This window comes from Rana temporaria, chromosome 5 (genome assembly GCF_905171775.1).
Source record: "Rana temporaria chromosome 5, aRanTem1.1, whole genome shotgun sequence".
Lineage (NCBI taxonomy): Eukaryota > Metazoa > Chordata > Amphibia > Anura > Ranidae > Rana > Rana temporaria.
In genome coordinates this window covers 412,186,851-412,206,987 of record NC_053493.1, presented here as the reverse complement: position 1 = coordinate 412,206,987, position 20,137 = coordinate 412,186,851, and the positions used below count along the sequence as shown (strand labels likewise).

General features: G+C 47.3%; 1 protein-coding gene across 1 annotated transcript in view; it reads left to right on the top strand.

Moving 5' to 3' along the window:
- LOC120941577 (cytochrome P450 2C3-like) overlaps window positions 1–16,888 on the top strand; it is a 43,935-nt gene extending 27,047 nt beyond the window's left edge. Inside the window, exons 7-10 of the mRNA XM_040355057.1 lie at window positions 7,218–7,359; window positions 11,009–11,196; window positions 13,239–13,380; window positions 16,552–16,888. Of these exons, the coding sequence (XP_040210991.1) occupies window positions 7,218–7,359; window positions 11,009–11,196; window positions 13,239–13,380; window positions 16,552–16,748 (669 nt within the window). The 3' untranslated portion in view covers window positions 16,749–16,888. The remainder of the gene's footprint in view (window positions 1–7,217; window positions 7,360–11,008; window positions 11,197–13,238; window positions 13,381–16,551) is intronic.
- The last annotated feature ends 3,249 nt before the right edge of the window (window positions 16,889–20,137 follow it).

Below are 20,137 nucleotides of genomic sequence, written 5' to 3'. Positions count from 1 at the left end.
GTACGTTTTTACAATCAAAGGAAATTAGACACGAAAATACGAATGATCATAAAGCAACGAAGATATATTTCTTACGAAAATACGAACGCGGCATGATGGAAAATATAATGTAAATACGAATAGCAAAACAACGAAAATTAAACTAACGTAAAAACGAAGGAACGAATAAAATCATTTTAAAAATACGAACGCGGCAGAATACAAAATAAAACGAAAATTCTAATCTCGATTCAACGAAAAATAAACAGAAAAAAACGGAAACAGAAAAAAAGAGTGTTACGAAAATACTAAAGAGTACGAATACGATAACTAACGTCTTACGATATTACGACTCGTTACGAATCACGATAAACGAACAGAAACGAATTAGAAATAAACGAAAATTTTTGCTGTGCACATGTCTACTCACCACCTTTCTTGGAGCTATTGTAAAAGAAATTATGCTTAGCTTGGCTTTTTAAACAGTATAAGAATCCATGTGGTGTGAGTAGCTAGCTAGGAACCTGGGGTCACCCGACCCTGCTGAATGGGACCTCACCCAGCAGACAGATGTACCATCATATCTTTCCTCCGTCTGAAACCTCCTGAATTATCATCTTGCCATGTGTTACCAGCTGAAATTATGTAAGCATTGTTGTTTTGCTTGTCGATCATGGAAGAATAAAGGGCCAAATCCTCAGCCAGGCGGCGTAACTTAACTTTCAGCAGTTAAGTTACACTGACTTAAAGTTTTTACCTAAGTGCCTGATCCTCAAAGCACTTACGTAAAAATTTCAAGCAGTGTAAGTTAAGTGCCGCCGTCGTAAGGCGTTCCTCCTCTCCGGGGGGCGTTTACAATTTAAATGAGGCGCGCTCCCGCGCCGGCCGTACTGCGCATGCGCGTGACGTCATTTTCCCGACGTGCATCGCGCGAACGTAATTGACGCCGGGCGGCTTTGTGGATTGCGACGGGACACTAAAGTTACGACGGGTGAAAAAAAGACGCGCCGGGAAAACAAATAATTTAAAAAAAAAATGACAGCGTCGCTCGGCATGCATTCCTGAGGGAGAACTCCATGCCAATTTTCAATGAAAAAAACGGCATGGGTTCCCCCTCAGGAGCATACCAGGCCCTTAGGTCTGGTATGGGTTGTAAGGAGACCCCCCCACGCCGAAAAATTGACGTAGGGGGTCCCCCTACAATCCATACCAGACCCGTATCCAAAGCACGCTACCCGGCCAGCCAGGAAGGGAGTGGGGACAAGCGAGCGCCCCCCCCCCCTCCTGAGCCGTGCCAGGCCGCATGCCCTCAACATGGGGGGGTTGGGTGCTCTGGGGCAGGGGGGCGCACTGCGGGCCCCCCCACCCCAGAGCACCCTGTCCCCATGTTGATGAGGACAGGACCTCTTCCCGACAACCCTTGCCATTGGTTGTCGGGGTCTGCGGGCGGAGGCTTATCGGAATCTGGGAGTCCCCTTTAATAAGGGGGCCCCCAGATACCGGCCCCCCACCCTAAGTGAATGGATATGGGGTACATCGTACCCCTATCCATTCACCTGTAGGCAAAAAGTAAAAGTTAATAAACACACAACACAAGGCTTTTTAAAATATTTTATTATTCTGCTCCGGACGCCCCCCCTGTCTTCGTTATTAGCTCAATTACCAGGGGGGGCTTCTTCTTCCACTCTCCGGGGGTCTTCTCCGCTCTCCGGGGGTGTTCCGCTCTCCGGGGGGGGGCTTCTCCGGACTCCGGGGGGCTTCTTCCATCTTCTCCCCTCTTCCGCTCTTGACTCGGCGAACCCCGGTTCTTCTGCAGCTCTCCGGTGCCTTCTTCTTCAGCGCTGGCTGCCTGCTATGTTTGTGTGTTAGCTCGATTTCAAACAGGCAGCCGGCGCGGTCTTCTGTGATGTCAGGGTCTTCTGGTCTTCTGTTCTTCCTATGTTGCCTCGTCGCCTGTTGTCGCTGTAATGATGGAAGCGCGCCTTGCATCACATTTATATAGGCATCACCGTCCCATCATGCTCCGGTAGGTACCCACGTGGTGGGTGCACGTGGGTAGGCACCCACCACGTGGGTACCTGCCGGAGCATGATGGGACGGTGATGCCTATATAAATGTGATGCAAGGCGCGCTTCCATCATTACAGCGACAACAGGCGACGAGGCAACATAGGAAGAACAGAAGACCAGAAGACCCTGACATCACAGAAGACCGCGCCGGCTGCCTGTTTGAAATCGAGCTAACACACAAACATAGCAGGCAGCCAGCGCTGAAGAAGAAGGCACCGGAGAGCTGCAGAAGAACCGGGGTTCGCCGAGTCAAGAGCGGAAGAGGGGAGAAGATGGAAGAAGCCCCCCGGAGTCCGGAGAAGCCCCCCCCGGAGAGCGGAACACCCCCGGAGAGCGGAGAAGACCCCCGGAGAGTGGAAGAAGAAGCCCCCCCTGGTAATTGAGCTAATAACGAAGACAGGGGGGGCGTCCGGAGCAGAATAATAAAATATTTTAAAAAGCCTTGTGTTGTGTGTTTATTAACTTTTACTTTTTGCCTACAGGTGAATGGATAGGGGTACGATGTACCCCATATCCATTCACTTAGGGTGGGGGGCCGGTATCTGGGGGCCCCCTTATTAAAGGGGACTCCCAGATTCCGATAAGCCTCCGCCCGCAGACCCCGACAACCAATGGCAAGGGTTGTCGGGAAGAGGTCCTGTCCTCATCAACATGGGGACAGGGTGCTCTGGGGTGGGGGGGCCCGCAGTGCGCCCCCCTGCCCCAGAGCACCCAACCCCCCCATGTTGAGGGCATGCGGCCTGGCACGGCTCAGGAGGGGGGGGGGGGCGCTCGCTTGTCCCCACTCCCTTCCTGGCTGGCCGGGTAGCGTGCTTTGGATACGGGTCTGGTATGGATTGTAGGGGGACCCCCTACGTCAATTTTTCGGCGTGGGGGGGTCTCCTTACAACCCATACCAGACCTAAGGGCCTGGTATGCTCCTGAGGGGGAACCCATGCCGTTTTTTTCATTGAAAATTGTCATGGAGTTCTCCCTCGGGAATGCATACCAAATGCCGTCGCTTGAATGGGCCTTTACAAGGTGTGACTAACTTTACACCTTGTAAAAGCAGCCCTAGTTTTACACCAGGCAAACTAACACTTACGGCGTAAAAACTAGGTACAAAAGCTTTGAGGATCGCCCTAAGTGCTAATTTGCATACTAACAGAGGCATTTCGACTCGAAATGCCCCCAGTGGCGGATGCGGTACTGCATCCTAAGATCCGGCAGTGTAAGTCCCTTACAGATGTCGGATCTTCTGCCTAACTTAGGAAAACTGCTTCTGAGGATCAGTTCCAAAGTTAGAACCAGAGATACGACGGCTTACGCCGGAGTATCTCTTTTGTGGATATGGCCCAAACTTTGTACTTTTGAAGAAAACCTGAGTCTTGAATATTGGGAACGAAGTGCCTGGGAAGGAGACTATTGACATAGCACATGACACGTGTCAAAAATGTCCCCTCTTCCACATTCAATACCGTGTGAATGTAATTGGTTGTAGTGGAGAGGGTGAGATTTCAGGGATTGCTGCAAATGGTTCTGTATGGTGCTTTATACTAAGCCGACCCTGCCAGATATGCCAATGTTATATATGTGGTGCCACAACCGTGAGGACCACTGGGAGATGACTGACCCCAAAGATTTCCCTGACCTTCCAAGCATTCCGTCATCTCTGACACTCTGGGTTCAGACATGTTCAAAAGTTAGAAATGCAAGCACACAGACCAAACTGCAATAAACGAACCAAATGTATTTACTGTAGAGATCTTTAACCACTTGAGAGCCGCGCTATAGATGAAAGACGTCCACAGCGTGGCTCTCAACTGCTGGGTGGATGTCCCTGGACGTCCTTTTATGTGCATTCCCCGCGCGTGCCGCTGGGGGCACGCAGCGGGGAAACACTGTGCCCGGCGCATCGCTGAGATGCCGATGTGCGTGCCTGGCGGCCGCAATGTCCGCCATGTAACCGCGATCGGCGGTGACAGCAGGGACGTGGATCTGTGTGTGTAAACACAGAGCTCCACGTCCTGTCAGGGAGAGAGGAGACCGATGCTGTGTCCCCTGTACATAGGCACACAGCATCGGTCACCTCCCCCAGTCAGTCCCCCTCCACAACCAGGGAATACATTTACCCCCTGGTGTTAACCCCGTCCCTGCCAGTCACATTTATACAGTAATCAATGCATTTTTATATCCGACGGCGTACTAAGACGTACGTCAGTTGGATCTAGCCCACATTCAGGCGTATCTTGTTTTGTGGATACAAAACAAAGATACGACGGCGCATCGTAGAACTTACGCGGCGTATCAATAGATACGCCGCCGTAAGTTCTTTGTGGATCTGGCCCAATATCCTTTTAGGGCTGCACTGTGGGTGGAACTCCACTTAAAGTTGAAAGATGTAATCGGTTAAACCTGGAACCGAGGCTGCGACCACAGGTGTGAAAAGGAAGGACAGTGACATTTCTATACATCAAACTACTCACTTTCAACCCTGATGCCCCAGGCCCAATAAACTTAGTGACACAAATAGGGATGAGCTTCGTGTTCGAGTCGAACACACGTTCAACTCGAACATCGTATGTTCGATCGTTCGTCGAATTATGAATGTTATGGGCCTTTCGCGCCAAATTCGAGTGGCGTGTCACGGCCCATAATTCACTGTGGCATCGCAGTGCATTGCTGGTTGATGATTGGCCAATCACAGCGCGCAAAAAACGGAGAGCCATAATTGGCCAAAGACAGGGTGGCTTTGGCCAATTATGGCTCAGAGGGTTTAGTACACGCCCCACACTATATAAGGCCGCCTGGAAGTCGTGAAGCAGTGATTAAGACCGAGAGAGAGAGAGTGTAATTTTTTTTAGTTAGATAGAGCAGGCAGGCAGGCGAGTCAGTTAGAGTTACAGTGTGTAGAGGATATATATGCATCCCAGGTGTTGTATATATATTTATACACTGGATTGAGTTTAGCTAGATCCGCTCTTCCTAATATACTGACAGGCAGGCAGGTGATTGTGCTAGCTGCAGTATTTTCACTTGCTGTTGTTCTCATATTAATATCACAGGCAGTGACTGATCAGCAAGTGTGGCATGTGACATGGCAAGTGACAATGCAACGTGTGGCAGGTGACGTGGCAAGTGACAATGCAATGTGTGGCAGGTGACATGGCATCCTGTTGATTTCATAGAACCCCAGTGGACAGATAAAAGCCATCGTCTTGGGGTGCATACCGCTCTTCATGTCCAGCCAGGGGCGGATCCAGAGTCTTGTCTAGGGAGGGGTGCTGCCAGAAAATAATTTTTTTTGTGGCCATATTATCGGGGAAACGGCGGGTGTTGGCGCTTCAATCATCCTGGCACCATGGTTGATATGGTGTCAGGATGATTGAAGCGCATTATTTCTATTATTACATTGTAATATAGAATTAAATAGTCCAACTCACCATAATGCAGAATCAGTGAGAGCCCTGAGTGTGTCACTTACCACGTCACCTGATGCAGATTGTCACTTGCCATGTCACCTGCGACATGTTGTGGATTGTCACTGTCCACGTCGCCTGTTACCAGATGCAGATTGTCACTTGCCACGTCACCTGCCACAAGGTGCATTGTCACTTGCCACATAACCTGCTACACGTTGCATTGTCACTTGCCACGTCACCTGCCACACGTTGCATTGTCACTTGCCATGTCACCTGCCACACGTTGCATTGTCACTTGCCACGTCACCTGCCACATGTTGCTTTGTCACTTGCCATGTCACCTGCCACACGTTGCATTGTCACTTGCCATGTCACCTGCCACATGTTGCTTTGTCACTTGCCACGTCACCTGCCACACGTTGCTTTGTCACTTGCCATGTCACCTGCCACATGTTGCTTTGTCACTTGCCACGTCACCTGCCACATGTTGCATTGTCACCTGCCACATGTTGCTTTGTCACTTGCCATGTCACCTGCCACATGTTGCTTTGTCACTTGCCTCGTCACCTGCCACATGTTGCGGATTGTCACTTGCTACGTCGCTTGTCACCAGATGCAGATAGTCACTTGCCACATCACCTGCCACACGTTGCGGATTGTCACTTGCCACGTCACCTGCCACACGTTGCAAATTGTCACTTGCCACGTCACCTGCCACACGTTGCGGATTGTCACTTGCCACGTCACCTGCCACACGTTGCGGATTTTCACTTGCCACGTCACCTGCCACGCCTTGTAGATTGTCACTTGCCATGTCACCTGCCACAAGTTGCATTGTCCCTTGCCACGTCACCTGCCACATGTTGCATTGTCACTGGTTACGTCACCTACCACAAGTGGCAGATTGTCATTTTCCTGCTAAGGTGGGGATTGTCTTTTGCTGTGCCCCAGAGTCAGGCAGCAGAGAGATGATATGTTGCTTTGTCACTTGCCATGTCACCTGCCACATGTTGCTTTGTCTCTTGCCATGTCACCTGCCACATGTTGCTTTGTCACTTGCCACGTCACCTGCCACATGTTGCGGATTGTCACTTGCTACGTTGCTTGTCACCAGATGCAGATAGTCACTTGCCACATCACCTGCCACACGTTGCGGATTGTCACTTGCCACGTCACCTGCCACACGCTGCAAATTGTCACTTGCCACGTCACCTGCCACACGTTGCGGATTGTCACTTGCCACGTCACCTGCCACACGTTGCGGATTTTCACTTGCCACGTCACCTGCCACATGTTGTAGATTGTCACTTGCCATGTCACCTGCTACAAGTTGCATTGTCCCTTGCCACGTCACCTGCCACATGTTGCATTGTCACTGGTTACGTCACCTACCACAAGTGGCAGATTGTCACTTTCCTGCTAAGGTGGGGATTGTCTTTTGCTGTGCCCCAGAGTCAGGCAGCAGAGAGATGATATAATGTCTCTGCTGCCCGCAGCTGCCTGCACACTCCACAGTGAGGGCGTAACTGCAGGGATGCAGGGTGGGTTGTGGTACTCATTACTTGGGGAGCCACAGTCCATTATGAATATTGTGCCTGGGTTTCAGGAGGTCTGAAACCCGGACACACAATTCAAAACCTGAACTGTCCAGGTGAATCCCGGACAGGTGGCAACCCTAACTGTAATGCCTTGGCAGCCTGCTGTAGTATTCGGCTCATGCTTGTTGCTCATTTCTGCTGATGTTATTCCTCTCTCTGTCTTTTCTCAGGTGGAGCATGAGAAGGACCCAGATTTCTGCGATGACAGCCTGCTGTCGGTGACGGTGGCTCTGTTAGCAGCAGGTACTGAGACCACTGCTAACACTCTGAAATTCTGTCTGGTCTTCTTGTCTCACTATCCTGATGTCCAAGGTAAGATCTATATTAGAAAAAGAAAAAAATTGGGCACTGTGTCAAAAGCAAAAAAAACTCAGTGCAAAGAGTCACATGGAAAAGTCCTGGGAATAAATTACCGTACTGTCAGTAAATTAACCACTTTAAGACTGAGCCTGTTTTTCAGACTTTTTTTTTCTGGAAATTTACTTGGAACTTCCAATTTTTTTTTCTAACACCCTAGAGAATAAAATGGCGGTCATTGCAATAATTTTTGTCACACAGTATTTGCGCAACGCTCTTACAAGCGTAATTTTTTGGGGAAAAAAATCACTTTTTTAAATAAAAAAATAGGACAACAGTAAAGTTAGCCCAATTTTTTTATACTGTGAAAGATAATGCTACGCCGAGTAAATTGATACCCAACATGTAAAGCATCGTACACACGACCATTTTTCATATGCTTTTTTTGTCACTTAGAGCCCTTTCACACTGGTGCGTTTTTGCAGCGTTTTTGTCGCGTTTTCGCAGTAAAAATAGCACTATTAAAACGCTCCAAAAACGCCCCTCTCCATTGAAATGAATTATAAACGCTGTAAAAACGCGGTAAAAACGTGGTAAAATTGTGGTAAAATCGCTGAGTTTTACCGCTATTTTAACGCTCCGCTATAGGTGTTTCCGGTATGAAAGGGCTCTAAGGCTGCTTTCACATTGCGGTGACGGTATAGCCGTGCTATTTTTAGCGCCGCTATACCGTCGTATTTACCGTGATATTCGGGCGCTAGTGGTGAGGTTTTAACCCCCGCTATCGGGCGAAAAAGGGTTAATACCGCCCGCAATGCGCGTCTGCAGAGGTGCATTGTGGGTGGTATTACCACGGTTTCCCATTGATTTCAATGGGAAGGCGCGGTATAGGAGCGGTAAACACCCGGCTCCTATACCGCTTCAAAGATGCGGCTAGCAGGACTTTTGGAGCGGTCCTGCTACCGCACCACTTCAGTGTGAAAGCCTTCGGGCTTTCACATTGAAGCCTGCAGGGCATGATTTTTTCATGCGGTATAGCAGCGCTATTTTTAGCGCTGTACCGCATGAAAAACGCCTCAATGTGAAAGGGGCCTTAGTCCCGCTTAATATACAGTTCTGCTCATAAGTTTACATACCCTGACAGAATTTATTATTTCTTGCCCATTTTTTTTAGAGAATATGAATGATAACACAAAAACATTTCTTTCACTCATGGTTAGTGTTTGGCTGGAGCCATTTATTATCAATCAACTGTGTTTACTCTTTTTAAATCATAATCACAACAGAAACTACCCAAATGACCCTGATCAAAAGTTTGGTGATTTTGGCCTGATAACATGCACACAAGTTGACTCAAAGGGGTTTGAATGGCTATTAAAGGTAACCATCCTCACCTGTGATCTGTTTGCTTGTAATTAGTGTGTGTGTATAAAAGTTCAATGAGTTTCTGGACTCCTGACAGACCCTTACATCTTTCATCCAGTGCTGTACTGACGTTTCTGGATTCTGAGTCGTGGGGAAAGCAAAAGAATTGCGGGAAAGGGTAGTTGAACTGTATAAAACAGGAAAGGGATATAAAAGATATCCAAGGTATTGAGAATGCCGATCAGCAGTGTTCAAACTCTAATCAAGAAGTGGAAAATGAGGGGTTCTGTTGAAACCAAACCACGGTCAGGGGGCAACACACGGTATTAAGAACTGGGGTATGTAAACTTTTGATCAGAGTCATTTGGGTAGTTTCTGTTGTGATTATGATATAAAAAGAGTAAACACAGTTGACTGATAATAAATGGCTTCAGCCAAACAGATACACATCCAAGAGTTTTTCAAAGCTATTAATACTTTCCACTGACACCACCGATTGTGGAAGTTAATTCCACATCCTTAACGATCTGACAGTAAAAAAAAACTTTTTAAGGTTAAACCGCTTCTTCTTCAGTTTCATTGAGTGGCCCTGTGTCTTCTTACACTCCCTGAGACAGAATAGTTTATTCCCTATGTCAGAATCACCATTGAGGTATTTGTATATCGCCATCGAGTTACGCATTTAACGAGTTACTCACAGTTACTCCTGATACCCCGAATTACTCCTGATACCCACAGTTACTCACAGTTACTCCCAATACCTCGAGTTACTCAGTTACTCCCAATACCCTGAGTTACTCCCCATACCCTGAGTTACTCCCGATACCCCGAGTTACTCAAGTTACTCCCGATACCCCGAGTTACTCACAGGTACTCCCAATACCCAGAGTTACTCAGTTACTCCTGATACCCAAGTTACTCCCGATACCACGAGTTACTCCTGATACCCCAGGTACTCACAGTTACTCCCAATAACTCGAGTTACTCAGTTACTCCCAATACCCTGAGTTACTCACCATACTCTGAGTTACTCCCGATACCCCGAGTTACTCAAGTTACTCACGATACCCCGAGTTACTCACAGGTACTCCTGATACCCCGAGTTACTCAGTTACTCCCGATACCCTGAGTTACTCATGGTTGCTCCTGATACCCCGAGTTACTCACATTTATTCCCGATACCCAGAGTTACTCACAGTTCTTCCTGATACCCCAAGTTACTCACAGTTACTGCCAATACCCTGAGTTACTCACAGTTACTCCCAATACCCCGAGTTACTCACAGTTACTCCCAATACCCCGAGTTACTCTCAGGTACTCCTGATACCCCGAGTTACTCAGTTACTCCCGATACCTCGAGTTACCCTGGACCCCAAGGACCCAACTCACCGCTTCCCCATAACAGGCCTAAATGTTCTCTCCAAGGTAATGGAGAAAGTAGTGGTACAACAGCTGCAACAGCATCTAGATACCCATAATCTACTTGATCCATTTCAATCAGGTTTCCGTCCCGGACACGGGACAGAAACAGCATTACTCAAAATATGGGACGACGCCCTTGAGGCCGCAGACGAAGGAGAATCTTGTCTCCTGGTTCTGCTGGACCTAAGCGCAGCCTTTGACACAGTAGACCACAAACTGTTACTGACGCGACTGGCTAAGGTAGCCAGAGTCGCATACGGTGATTTACCATGGTTTTCCTCCTTTCTAGAAAACCGATCACAAACAGTGAAACTGGGATCTTTCACGTCTGAAAAGCGCATCTATCTTCGCCCTCTCTTTGATATTATCAGTAGCCAAGAACTACTCTATCACTCATATGCAGACGATACGCAACTGTATTTTCGCATCTGCAACAAAAAGGATCATCATCTCAGTTTAGAGAAATGTCTCTCTTTGATAGAAAACTGGATGACTAAGAGTTATCTTAAACTCAACAGTTCCAAAACAGAACTTCTCATGTTTCACACCAGTCGTAAGAGTCAACTGGCAACAACCTGGACACCCCGCCCATTCTGGGCCAAATCTGGACAAATGATTGAGACAACTGAGTATTGGCCATTGGTCAACTGAATAGGGTGAGTTTGTCTCGCACTATCTATAATTAATTCCATAATCGCCAAACATTACAATACTGTGCTTACCTGCTTTTTCCAGACTCCAGCTCGTAGTGGTGAGCATTGGCCAACAAACTCCATGCTGGAAGCACACATTCACAATGTACATATCAAAAAAGTATATCAATTCCTCTTAACATAGAAGTTTTAGGAAATCACAGGTGACTCTCTTTATATTTCAGCAAAGGTCCAACAAGAAATTGATGAGGTGACGCAGTCATTGCATCTACCTGGGATTGAAAACAGACCACAACTGCCATACACCAACGCCGTCATCCATGAAATACAGAGGGTTCTAGATTTGGCACCATTTGCTTTCTTTCACGCCGTGACCAAAGACATTGAGTTTCGTGGATACACCCTCCCGAAGGTATACGACTATGACCTATGCCAGTCCATGAGTGTGCAGATAATAAGGGAAATAGTGATATAACACCCCTAAAAATGAAAAAGAACAATGAACAACCATCTGTATCGAGAGGGAAAGTTGTAGGGTATGGGAGTATAGGCGCATGCAGTATGTGACTGCTTTCTTGTACTGCACGTGACCAGCTACCATTTAGAAGTCATGCAGCTTGTTCAGTGGCATACCTACGGGGGTGGCGGGAGGGCGGTCCACCCTGCTGGGTGCCACACACTGGGGGGGGGGAATCAGGCCGGCGCCCCCCTGTCCTCCCCTAAGTTAAGCTGTGACATTGTGGCGGGTTAAGGTTAAGGCAGTGCAGTAGTGATGGATGTAAGCGCAGGCAAGGGAGAGGCAAGCTGTGACAGGATGAGGTGCCCGGACCAGGTGCGGACTGTACCGCTATCCGGGTGACACACAAGACCGGACGCCGGATTGCTACAGCGCAGCAGGAGATATAGAAAACACTGTCTCTCTCTCTCTCCTGTACAGTAGAGGAGGGAGAGAGAGACAGTGGGCCAGCGCTGAATAGAGGATGAGAAATTCTAAGTTAACTAGCAGGTGATTGGTTGCTAGGTGGTCCTTGCAACCAATCATTAGCATTGTTAATATGAAAAATTAACTCCAGCAGTTCTTGCCCTCTGTTCAGCACTGCTGTGTCTCCCCCTGTGCGGGAGTAAGGAAGGAAGGGACAGCTGGGGGTGACTATGTAACATGCAGGGGGTCCAAAGCTGGGGGGTGGCCGTGTAACATGCAGGGGGTCCAAAGCTGGGGGGGGGTGGCTATGTAACATGTATTGGGTCCAAAGCTGGGGGGGGGGTGGCTATGTAACATGCATTGGGTCCAAAGCTGGGGGTGTGGCTATGTAACATGCAGGGGGTCCAAAGCTGGGGGGAGGCTTTGTAACATGCAGGGGGTCCAAAGCTGGGGGGCTTGTGCAAAGTGCAGGGGTCCAGAGCTGCAGGGTGCTGTGTAATGTAAAGGGGTCCAGAGGTGCAGGGTGCTGTGTAATGTAAAAGGGTCTAGCGGTGCAGGGGGCTGTGTAATGTAAAGAGGTCCAAAGGTGCAGAAGGTTGTGTAATGTAAAGGGGTCCAGAGGTGCGGTGCCATCTAATGTAAAGGGGTCCAGAGGTGCAGGGTGCTGTGTAATGTAAAAGGGCCCAGAGGTGCAGGGTGCTGTGTAATGTAAAGAGGTCCAGAGGTGCAGGGTGCAGTGTAATGTAAAAGAGTCCAGAGGTGCAGGGGGTTGTGTAATGTAAAGGGGTCCAGAGGTGCAGGGGGTTGTGTAATGCAAAGGGGTCTAGAGGTGCATGGTGCTGTCTAATGTAAAAGGGCCCAGAGGTGCAGGGGGTTGTGTAATGTAAAAGGGTGCAGGGGGTTGTGTAATTTAAAGGGGTCCAGAGGTGCAGGGTGCTGTGAAGCGGCGGTGAGTCCATAAAGGACGCAGGAGCGTCGCCTATCAGGCGTCCAATCATAGCAGAGGACGAGAGGAGGAGCAGGTGGGAGAAGACGTCGGGGAAGAAATGGAGGACACCGGATACGTCACTTGCTGCCCACCCGAGACAAGGTAAGTCCCTGGCAGACATGGGGGAACAGTGGCAGCATTTTGTGCAGAGTGGCAGCATTTTGTGCAGAGTGGCAGCATTTTGGGCACAGTGGCAGAATTTAATGGGCACAGTGGCAGCATTTTGGGCACAGTGGCAGAATTTAATGGGCACAGTGGCAGCATTTAATGGGCAAAGTGGCAGCCTTTGGGGCACAGTGGCAACGTTTAATTGGCAAAGTGGCTGCGTTTGAGGGCACAGTGGCTGCGTTTGAGGGCACAGGGGCTGCGTTTGATGGGCACAGTGGCTGCGTTTGATGGGCACAGTGGCTGCGTTTGATGGTACAGTGGCTGTGTTTGGCACAGTGGCTGCGTTTGATGGGCACAGTGGCTGCGTTTGATGGGCACTGAGCCTGTATGATGTGTTTTTACTTGTGTACAATAGTCTCTCTCTTCCCTTTACCAGGGTACCATCATCCTCCCATTCTTGACATCGGTGCTTAATGACCCTTCTCAATGGGAGACTCCAGAACGGTTCAACCCCGGGCACTTCCTGGATGAGCAGGGTCAGTTCCACAATCGGGTGGCCTTCATGCCATTCTCAGCAGGTGAGAAATCCACAACATCGTTCTGTCAGTGTCAGACTGGAGTGACCTCAACAATTTCTTCTCTTTAATACATTGCCTTAAATTAGGATTTAAACCCCTTGAAATGTTTCACATTTTGTCATGTTACAACCGAAAACGTAAAAAGTTTTATTGGGATTTTATGCGATAGACCAAAAGTGGCACATCATTGTAAAGTGGTAGGAAAATGATAAATGGTTTTAATTTTTTTTTTTTACAAAAATATGTGAAAAGTGTGGGGGGCATATGTTTTCAGCCCCCTTTACTCTCACACCCCTAACTAAAATCTAGTGGAACCAATTGCCTTCAGAAGTCACCTAATTAGTCAATTTAGTCCAGCTGTGTGTAATTTAAAGGGGTTGTAAACGTGGAAAAAATGCGGTGACGTACAACACGCCGAGATCAATGAAGTTCAATAGGCAGTTTGGCTCTTCTGCTTGATTCTGAGCATGCGTGGTTCTTGCGTGTCGGAATTGCATACAACGATTGGAATTTCCGACCAGAACTTTTGCTGTCGGAAAACTTGAGAACCTGCTCTCAAATTTTTTCTTGTCAGAAATTCCGACAGGAAATGTGCGATGGAGCCTACACACGGTCCTAATTTCCGACCAAAAGCTCACGTCGAACATTTCTTGATCATGTGTGACACTTTTCGGGGACCATTGACAATAAAACAGTAATCAGTGCTAACAATATGCACTGTCACTGTACTAATGACACTGGCAGGGAAGGGGTTAACATCAGGGGTGATCAAAAGGGTTAAATGTTTGCCTAGGGAGTGCTTGTTAACTGTGTGGGGGATGCATTTACTATGGGAAGGCAGAGATCCGTGTTGCTGCTTTATAGGAACACAGGACCGCAACCTTCCCTTCTCACAGAACGGCTATCTGCCTTGTTTACATAGGCAGACTGACATTCTGCCTGTTTCCCGAATGATTGGGGGGTCCTGGCGAACATTGCGTCTGCTGGACCTGCTGATTGGCTCCCGCTGTGTCTAAACACATCAGGAACGGGTCATCCCAGACCAGAAAACGCAAAATCACGGACAGGTCCGTGATTTTGCGCAGGAGAGCCACCTTGCCACTATATATATACATATATATATATATATATATATATATATATATACATATATATACACAGTATACAGTCAGAAAGTGGTTAAGCTGTAAATGATGATACAATGAACCGAAGGAGGTGGGAAGGGCAACGGGAAGTAGAGGACAGGTTATCAATATTGATGGGGGAAGTGGTCAGAGCGGTCTGTACTATCTGCTTTGCTGGGTGAATTTGTTGTTTGTCCAGTCCCTGAGTCAGGGTTTCATAGCAGGCTTCACAAAATCCAATCCCCCGCTCTGTGATCCATAGAAGCCCCTATAAAATCCAGCTCCCCAATTTATGATTTATAGTGGTCTCCACTGAATCCATTCCCCCACTCTGTGATCCATAGTGACCTATATAGAACGCAGTCCGAGTCTTTGATCGATAGCAGGCTTCATATACTCAAATGCTCCAGTTTGTGATCCATAGTGGCCTCCATAGAATCCGATTCCCCACTCTGTGATCCATTGAAGTCACTATAAAATCCAGTTCCCCATTTTGTAATCCATAGTGATCTCCATGGGATCCATTCCCCCAGACTATGATCCATAGAGACCTCCACAGAATTACACAACCACTCTCTGATCCAAAGTAACCATCATAGAAGTCAATCCCCACTCTGCGATCCAAAGTAACCTCCGTAGAAGTCAATCCCTACTCTCCGATCCAAAGTAACCTTTGTAGAAGTCAATCCCCACTCTCCAATCCAAAGTAACCTCCGTAGAAGTCAATCCCAACTCTCCAATCCAAAGTAACCTCTGTAGAAGTCAATCCCCACTCTGCGATCTAAAGTAACCTCCGTAGAAGTCAATCCCTACTCTCCGATCCAAAGTAACCTTCTTAGAAGTCAATCCCCACTCTCCAATCCAAAGTAACTTCCGCAGAAGTCAATCCCTACTCTCCGATCCAAAGCAACCTTTGTAGAAGTCAATCCCTACTCTCCGATCCAAAGTAACCTTCTTAAAAGTCAATCCCCACTCTCTGATCCAAAGTAACCCCCGTAGAAGTCAATCCCTACTCTCCGATCCAAAGAAAAATTTGTAGAAGTCAATCCCCACTCTCCGATCCAAATTAACCACCATTGAAGTCAATCCCTACTCTCCAATCTAAAGTAACCTTTGTAGAAGTCAATCCCCACTCTCCGATCCAAAGTAACCTTCGTAGATTTCAATCCCCACTCTGCGATCCAAAGTAACCTCCGTAGAAGTCAATCCCTACTCTCCGATCCAAGGTAACCTTCTTAGAAGTCAATCCCCACTCTCCAATCCAAAGTAACCTTCGTAGAAGTCAATCCCCACTCTCCGATCCAAATTAACCACCATTGAAGTCAATCCCTACTCTCCGATTTAAAGTAACCTTCGTAGAAGTCAATCCCCACTCCCCGATCCAAAGTAACCTCCGTAGAAGTCAATCACTACTCTCCGATCCAAAGTAACCTTTGTAGAAGTCAATCCCCACTCTGCGATCCAAAGTAACCTCCGTAGAAGTCAATTCCTACTCTCCGATCCAAAGTAACATTCTTAGAAGTCAATCCCCACTCTCTCCGATCCAAAGTAACCTCCATAGAAGTCAATCCCTACTCTCCGATCCAAAGTAACCTTCGAAGAAGTCAATCCCCACTCTCCGATCCAAAGTAACCTCCGTAGAAGTCAATCCCTATTCTCCGATCCAAAGTAACCTTCGTAGAAGTCAATCCCCACTCTCCGATCCAAAGCAGCCTCCATAGAATTCAATCCACGAGTATGTGATTCATAGTGGCCTCTATAAAACTGGCTGATGCTAGTTGAAAGTTTAATTTCCAGAACTGTGACCTTACTGGAGACTGATTAAGTGGAGAACACTGCTGGAAACCAGAGGATCAGTGCAAAAGGGGGCTTTGTCCAAGATTGGTGGATCCAGATTCCATATATAGATCAAGGAATTCACTCCTACTGATTTGGACTAGGCAAATTGTTTGATGTGTTTGATAAAATATGACACAATGCAATAAATCAAGCCATGTTACTTGTATGGATTTATAGTTCTGCTTCATTTTCCTCAACTTTTCTACAGGAAAGCGTGTTTGTGCCGGAGAGAATGTGGCGCGAATGGAGCTCTTCCTTCTCATCTCTGCTTTGCTCCAGAAATTCACCTTCAAGTTGCCGCCGGGAACTGAGCGCCGGGACTCAAAATGGCTGCATGCTAATAAATATGACATTATTTCTGATGCTCAGCTGTGTGCCGTGCCCCGAGCATTACCCACTAAGTAACTTGTTATGAAAAGAGCATCTTGGAGGTTCTTTGTGGTGGACATTGATAAAGAAGTATAATGATAGAAAACACAATTAAAACTTTAGCATGTTTTGTTATAATCTGTCTAAAAAGTTTAATTAAAACCAATGTCATTGAATTTTGTTGGGCCCCGCTCACATACAGATACAGTAAAACCTTGGTTTGAGCATTTTGCAAGACAAGCAAAAATGTTAAATACATCTTGACTTGATATACAAGCTATAGCTTGATATACAAGTAGCGTCATGTCACAACTGAGTATAAAAGAGAAGAGATTAGCCTCTAAGTGTAGCAATATGGTTACATTTAATGAAGGTACAACATTTAGTAACATATTGCTACACGTAGAAGCTCCTCTCTTCTCTTTCTTTTAGCGTACACCACGGGACACAGAGACCTTAGTCTTTACATAGTGGGTTGTATAGTCACCAGAGGTGATTGGACACTGGCACAACCTATGAGAACAAGTTTCCCTCCATATCCCATACAGGAAGTACCTCCAGTTTTTTTCCGCCAGTGTCTGAGAAGCTTGGATGCGATGAGAATGAGTGCTAAAGGAAGCTCTACCATGGAGGCCCTTTTTGGGCAAAAGAGCTACACTTCGGGTCCATCCAAGATGCTTAATTTATTACGCCCCTTTGGATGGTATCCGGGCCTCGCGCACGAGGCATCGCCTGTAATATTCCTGGCAGAGTCTTTTACAAGGCCCAGGGAAGAGCAGGGCCAGATTAAGAACATCATGGGCCTGGTGCTGAGGATTTTGGTGGGGCCTTTTATAAATAATAAATAAATGCGTGGGAATGACATCAACGCAGCCCGGCCAAGGCAAGTGACCAAAGGCACAGAACCCAGAAGGAAGACCGGGTGAAGATGGAAGTGCCCGGGCCCCGCCGGATTCATCACAGCGCAGCACTGGAGGGCTCAGTCTGAAAATTTAAGTGTACCCTAATGTGATAATATGCTGTGTATACTTGTACGTTGTGGCATAACCTACCCCAGGGCCTCTAAAAAGTAGTAATGTCAGGAAAGTTTACTACCGCTTTAAAATCCCAGGAGCCTCTCATGGGGCCCCCTACTGACCTGGTGGGCTGTGGCCCTTAGGCAGTGCCTAAGTGCATAGTTGCCAACATTTAAAAAATATTTTCAGGGACACTTTTTTATACAAGTGCTATATTTAGAGTAGCTGAGATCCCCAATGTTCCTCTATACATCACAGTAGTAATCACAAAATTAAATGAGTACTAATAATGGGGCAGAACAAATATGAGAACTGAGATTTCCTTTAGTTGAACTATCAAAAGTGTGTCCATTCTAGAGCTGGTAACATTGAGGGTATTCAGTATAATTTTAAAGAACTGTTTTTGTGGGTAAGTGACATAGGGGAGGAGTATGGACGGTATATAAGTGGGAAATATGTGCAGGTGAGGGAGAGGAATGTGGAGGGTCTAACAGTGGGCACTATGTACAGGAGAGGAGTGCAAAGGGAACGGCAAAAGGCACTATGTACAGGAGAGGAGTGTGAAGGGTATGACAGTGGGCAGTATGTACAGGAGAGGAGTGTGGAGGGGATGAGAGTGGGCAGTATGTACAGGAGAGAAGTGTATGACAGCAGGCACTATGTACAGGAGAGGAGTGTGAAGGGTATGACAGTGGGCAGTGTGTACAGGAGGAGTGTGGGGGTATGACAGAGGGTAGTATGTAACAGAGAGAAGTGTGGAGGGTATGATAGGGCAGTAAGTACAGGAGAGGAGTGTGGAGGGTATGACAGTGGGCAGTATGTACAGGAGAGGAATGTGGACGGTATGAAAGTGGGCACTATGTATAGGAGAGGAGTGTGGAGGGTATGACAGTGAACAGTATGTACAGGAGGGGAGTGTGGAGGGTATGACAGTGGGCACTATGCATAGGAGAGGAGTGTGGAGGGTATGACAGTGAGCAGTATGTACAGGAGAGGAGTGTGGAGGGTGCAACAGTTGGCACTATGTACAGAAGAGAAGTGTATGACAGCAGGCACTATGTAAAGGAGAGGAGTGTGAAGGGTATGACAGTGTGCGCTCTGTATAGGAGAGGAGTGTGGAGGGTATGACAGTGGGCACTATGTACAGGAGAGGAGTGTGTATGGTATGACAGTGGGCACTATGTATAGGAGAGAAGTGTGGAGAGTATGACAGTGGGCACTATGTACAGGAGAAGAGTGTGGAGAGTATGACAGTGAGCACTATGTACAGGAGTGGAAGAATGTTTAGGGACTGCGTAGTGGTTAAGCGGGTCATACATGGATTGAAATTACGCCAATTATGCAGAGACCAGCCATAGTCGATCTATGTATGGGCTAGCTGGTTTTTCACAAGTCAATCTATTAATCAACTTGAGTACAACCAGCCTGTTAGGTTTTTCCCAAAACAATCAGTGCTGCCAGCTATAGTTAGCAACACTGATCATTGTACGCACTGGCAGAACACAATAACACTGCAGGAGTGATTCCCCCATCCACAGATCAGCAGGTGAGAGGGTGTGTGGGGACAGGCTGGGGAGAGATACTAGTCAGTGGATGGGTAGGCACTGGTAGTATCAGAGCCAGATACACACAGGTTACATACGCCACGATCGTTAGAGCGAGAACAAAAATTCTAGTACTAGACCTCCTCTGTAACTCTAAACATGTAACCTAAAAAAAATGTAAAGCATCACTTAGGATACCAAAAAAATCGTGCTAACTTTAGTGTTTTTTATTTAATGAATGAAACAGTTTATTTCCAAAAAAACACGTTTGAAAAATTGCTGCGCAAATACCGTGCTAGAGCTGCACAATTAATCGTTAAAAAAATTGTGATTTCGATTCAACCCCCTGACGATCTTCAATGCAGAGTTTGCTGATTCTTTCATATAACTGGAGAGACTTTCAGCTATCAAAAGAAAATATCTGGGCAGTCTGCCAAGTTTTTAACAGGAAACACTGGGCTGGATTCAGAGAGCTTCGCCTATCTTTAGGCGGGCGTAGCGTATCTCAGATACACTACGCCGCCATAAGTTTGAGCAGCAAGTTGTGTATTCACATAGAACTTGCGCTGAAACTTACAGCGGCGCAGTGTAACTGGGCCGGCGTAAGCCCGCCTAATTCAAAATAGGCTGGTTGGGGGCGTGTACTATGTAAAATAATAGTGGCCCCACGTTTTTGACGTTTTTAACGAACGGCGCATGCGCCGTCCGTGGACGTATCCCAGTGCGCATGCTCCAAATGACGTCGGAAAATCGGCATGCTTTCGACGTGAACGTAAATTACGACCAGCCCTATTCGCGAACGACTTACGCAAACGACGTAAAAAATTCAAAACTCGGCGCGGGAACGACGGCCATACTTAACATA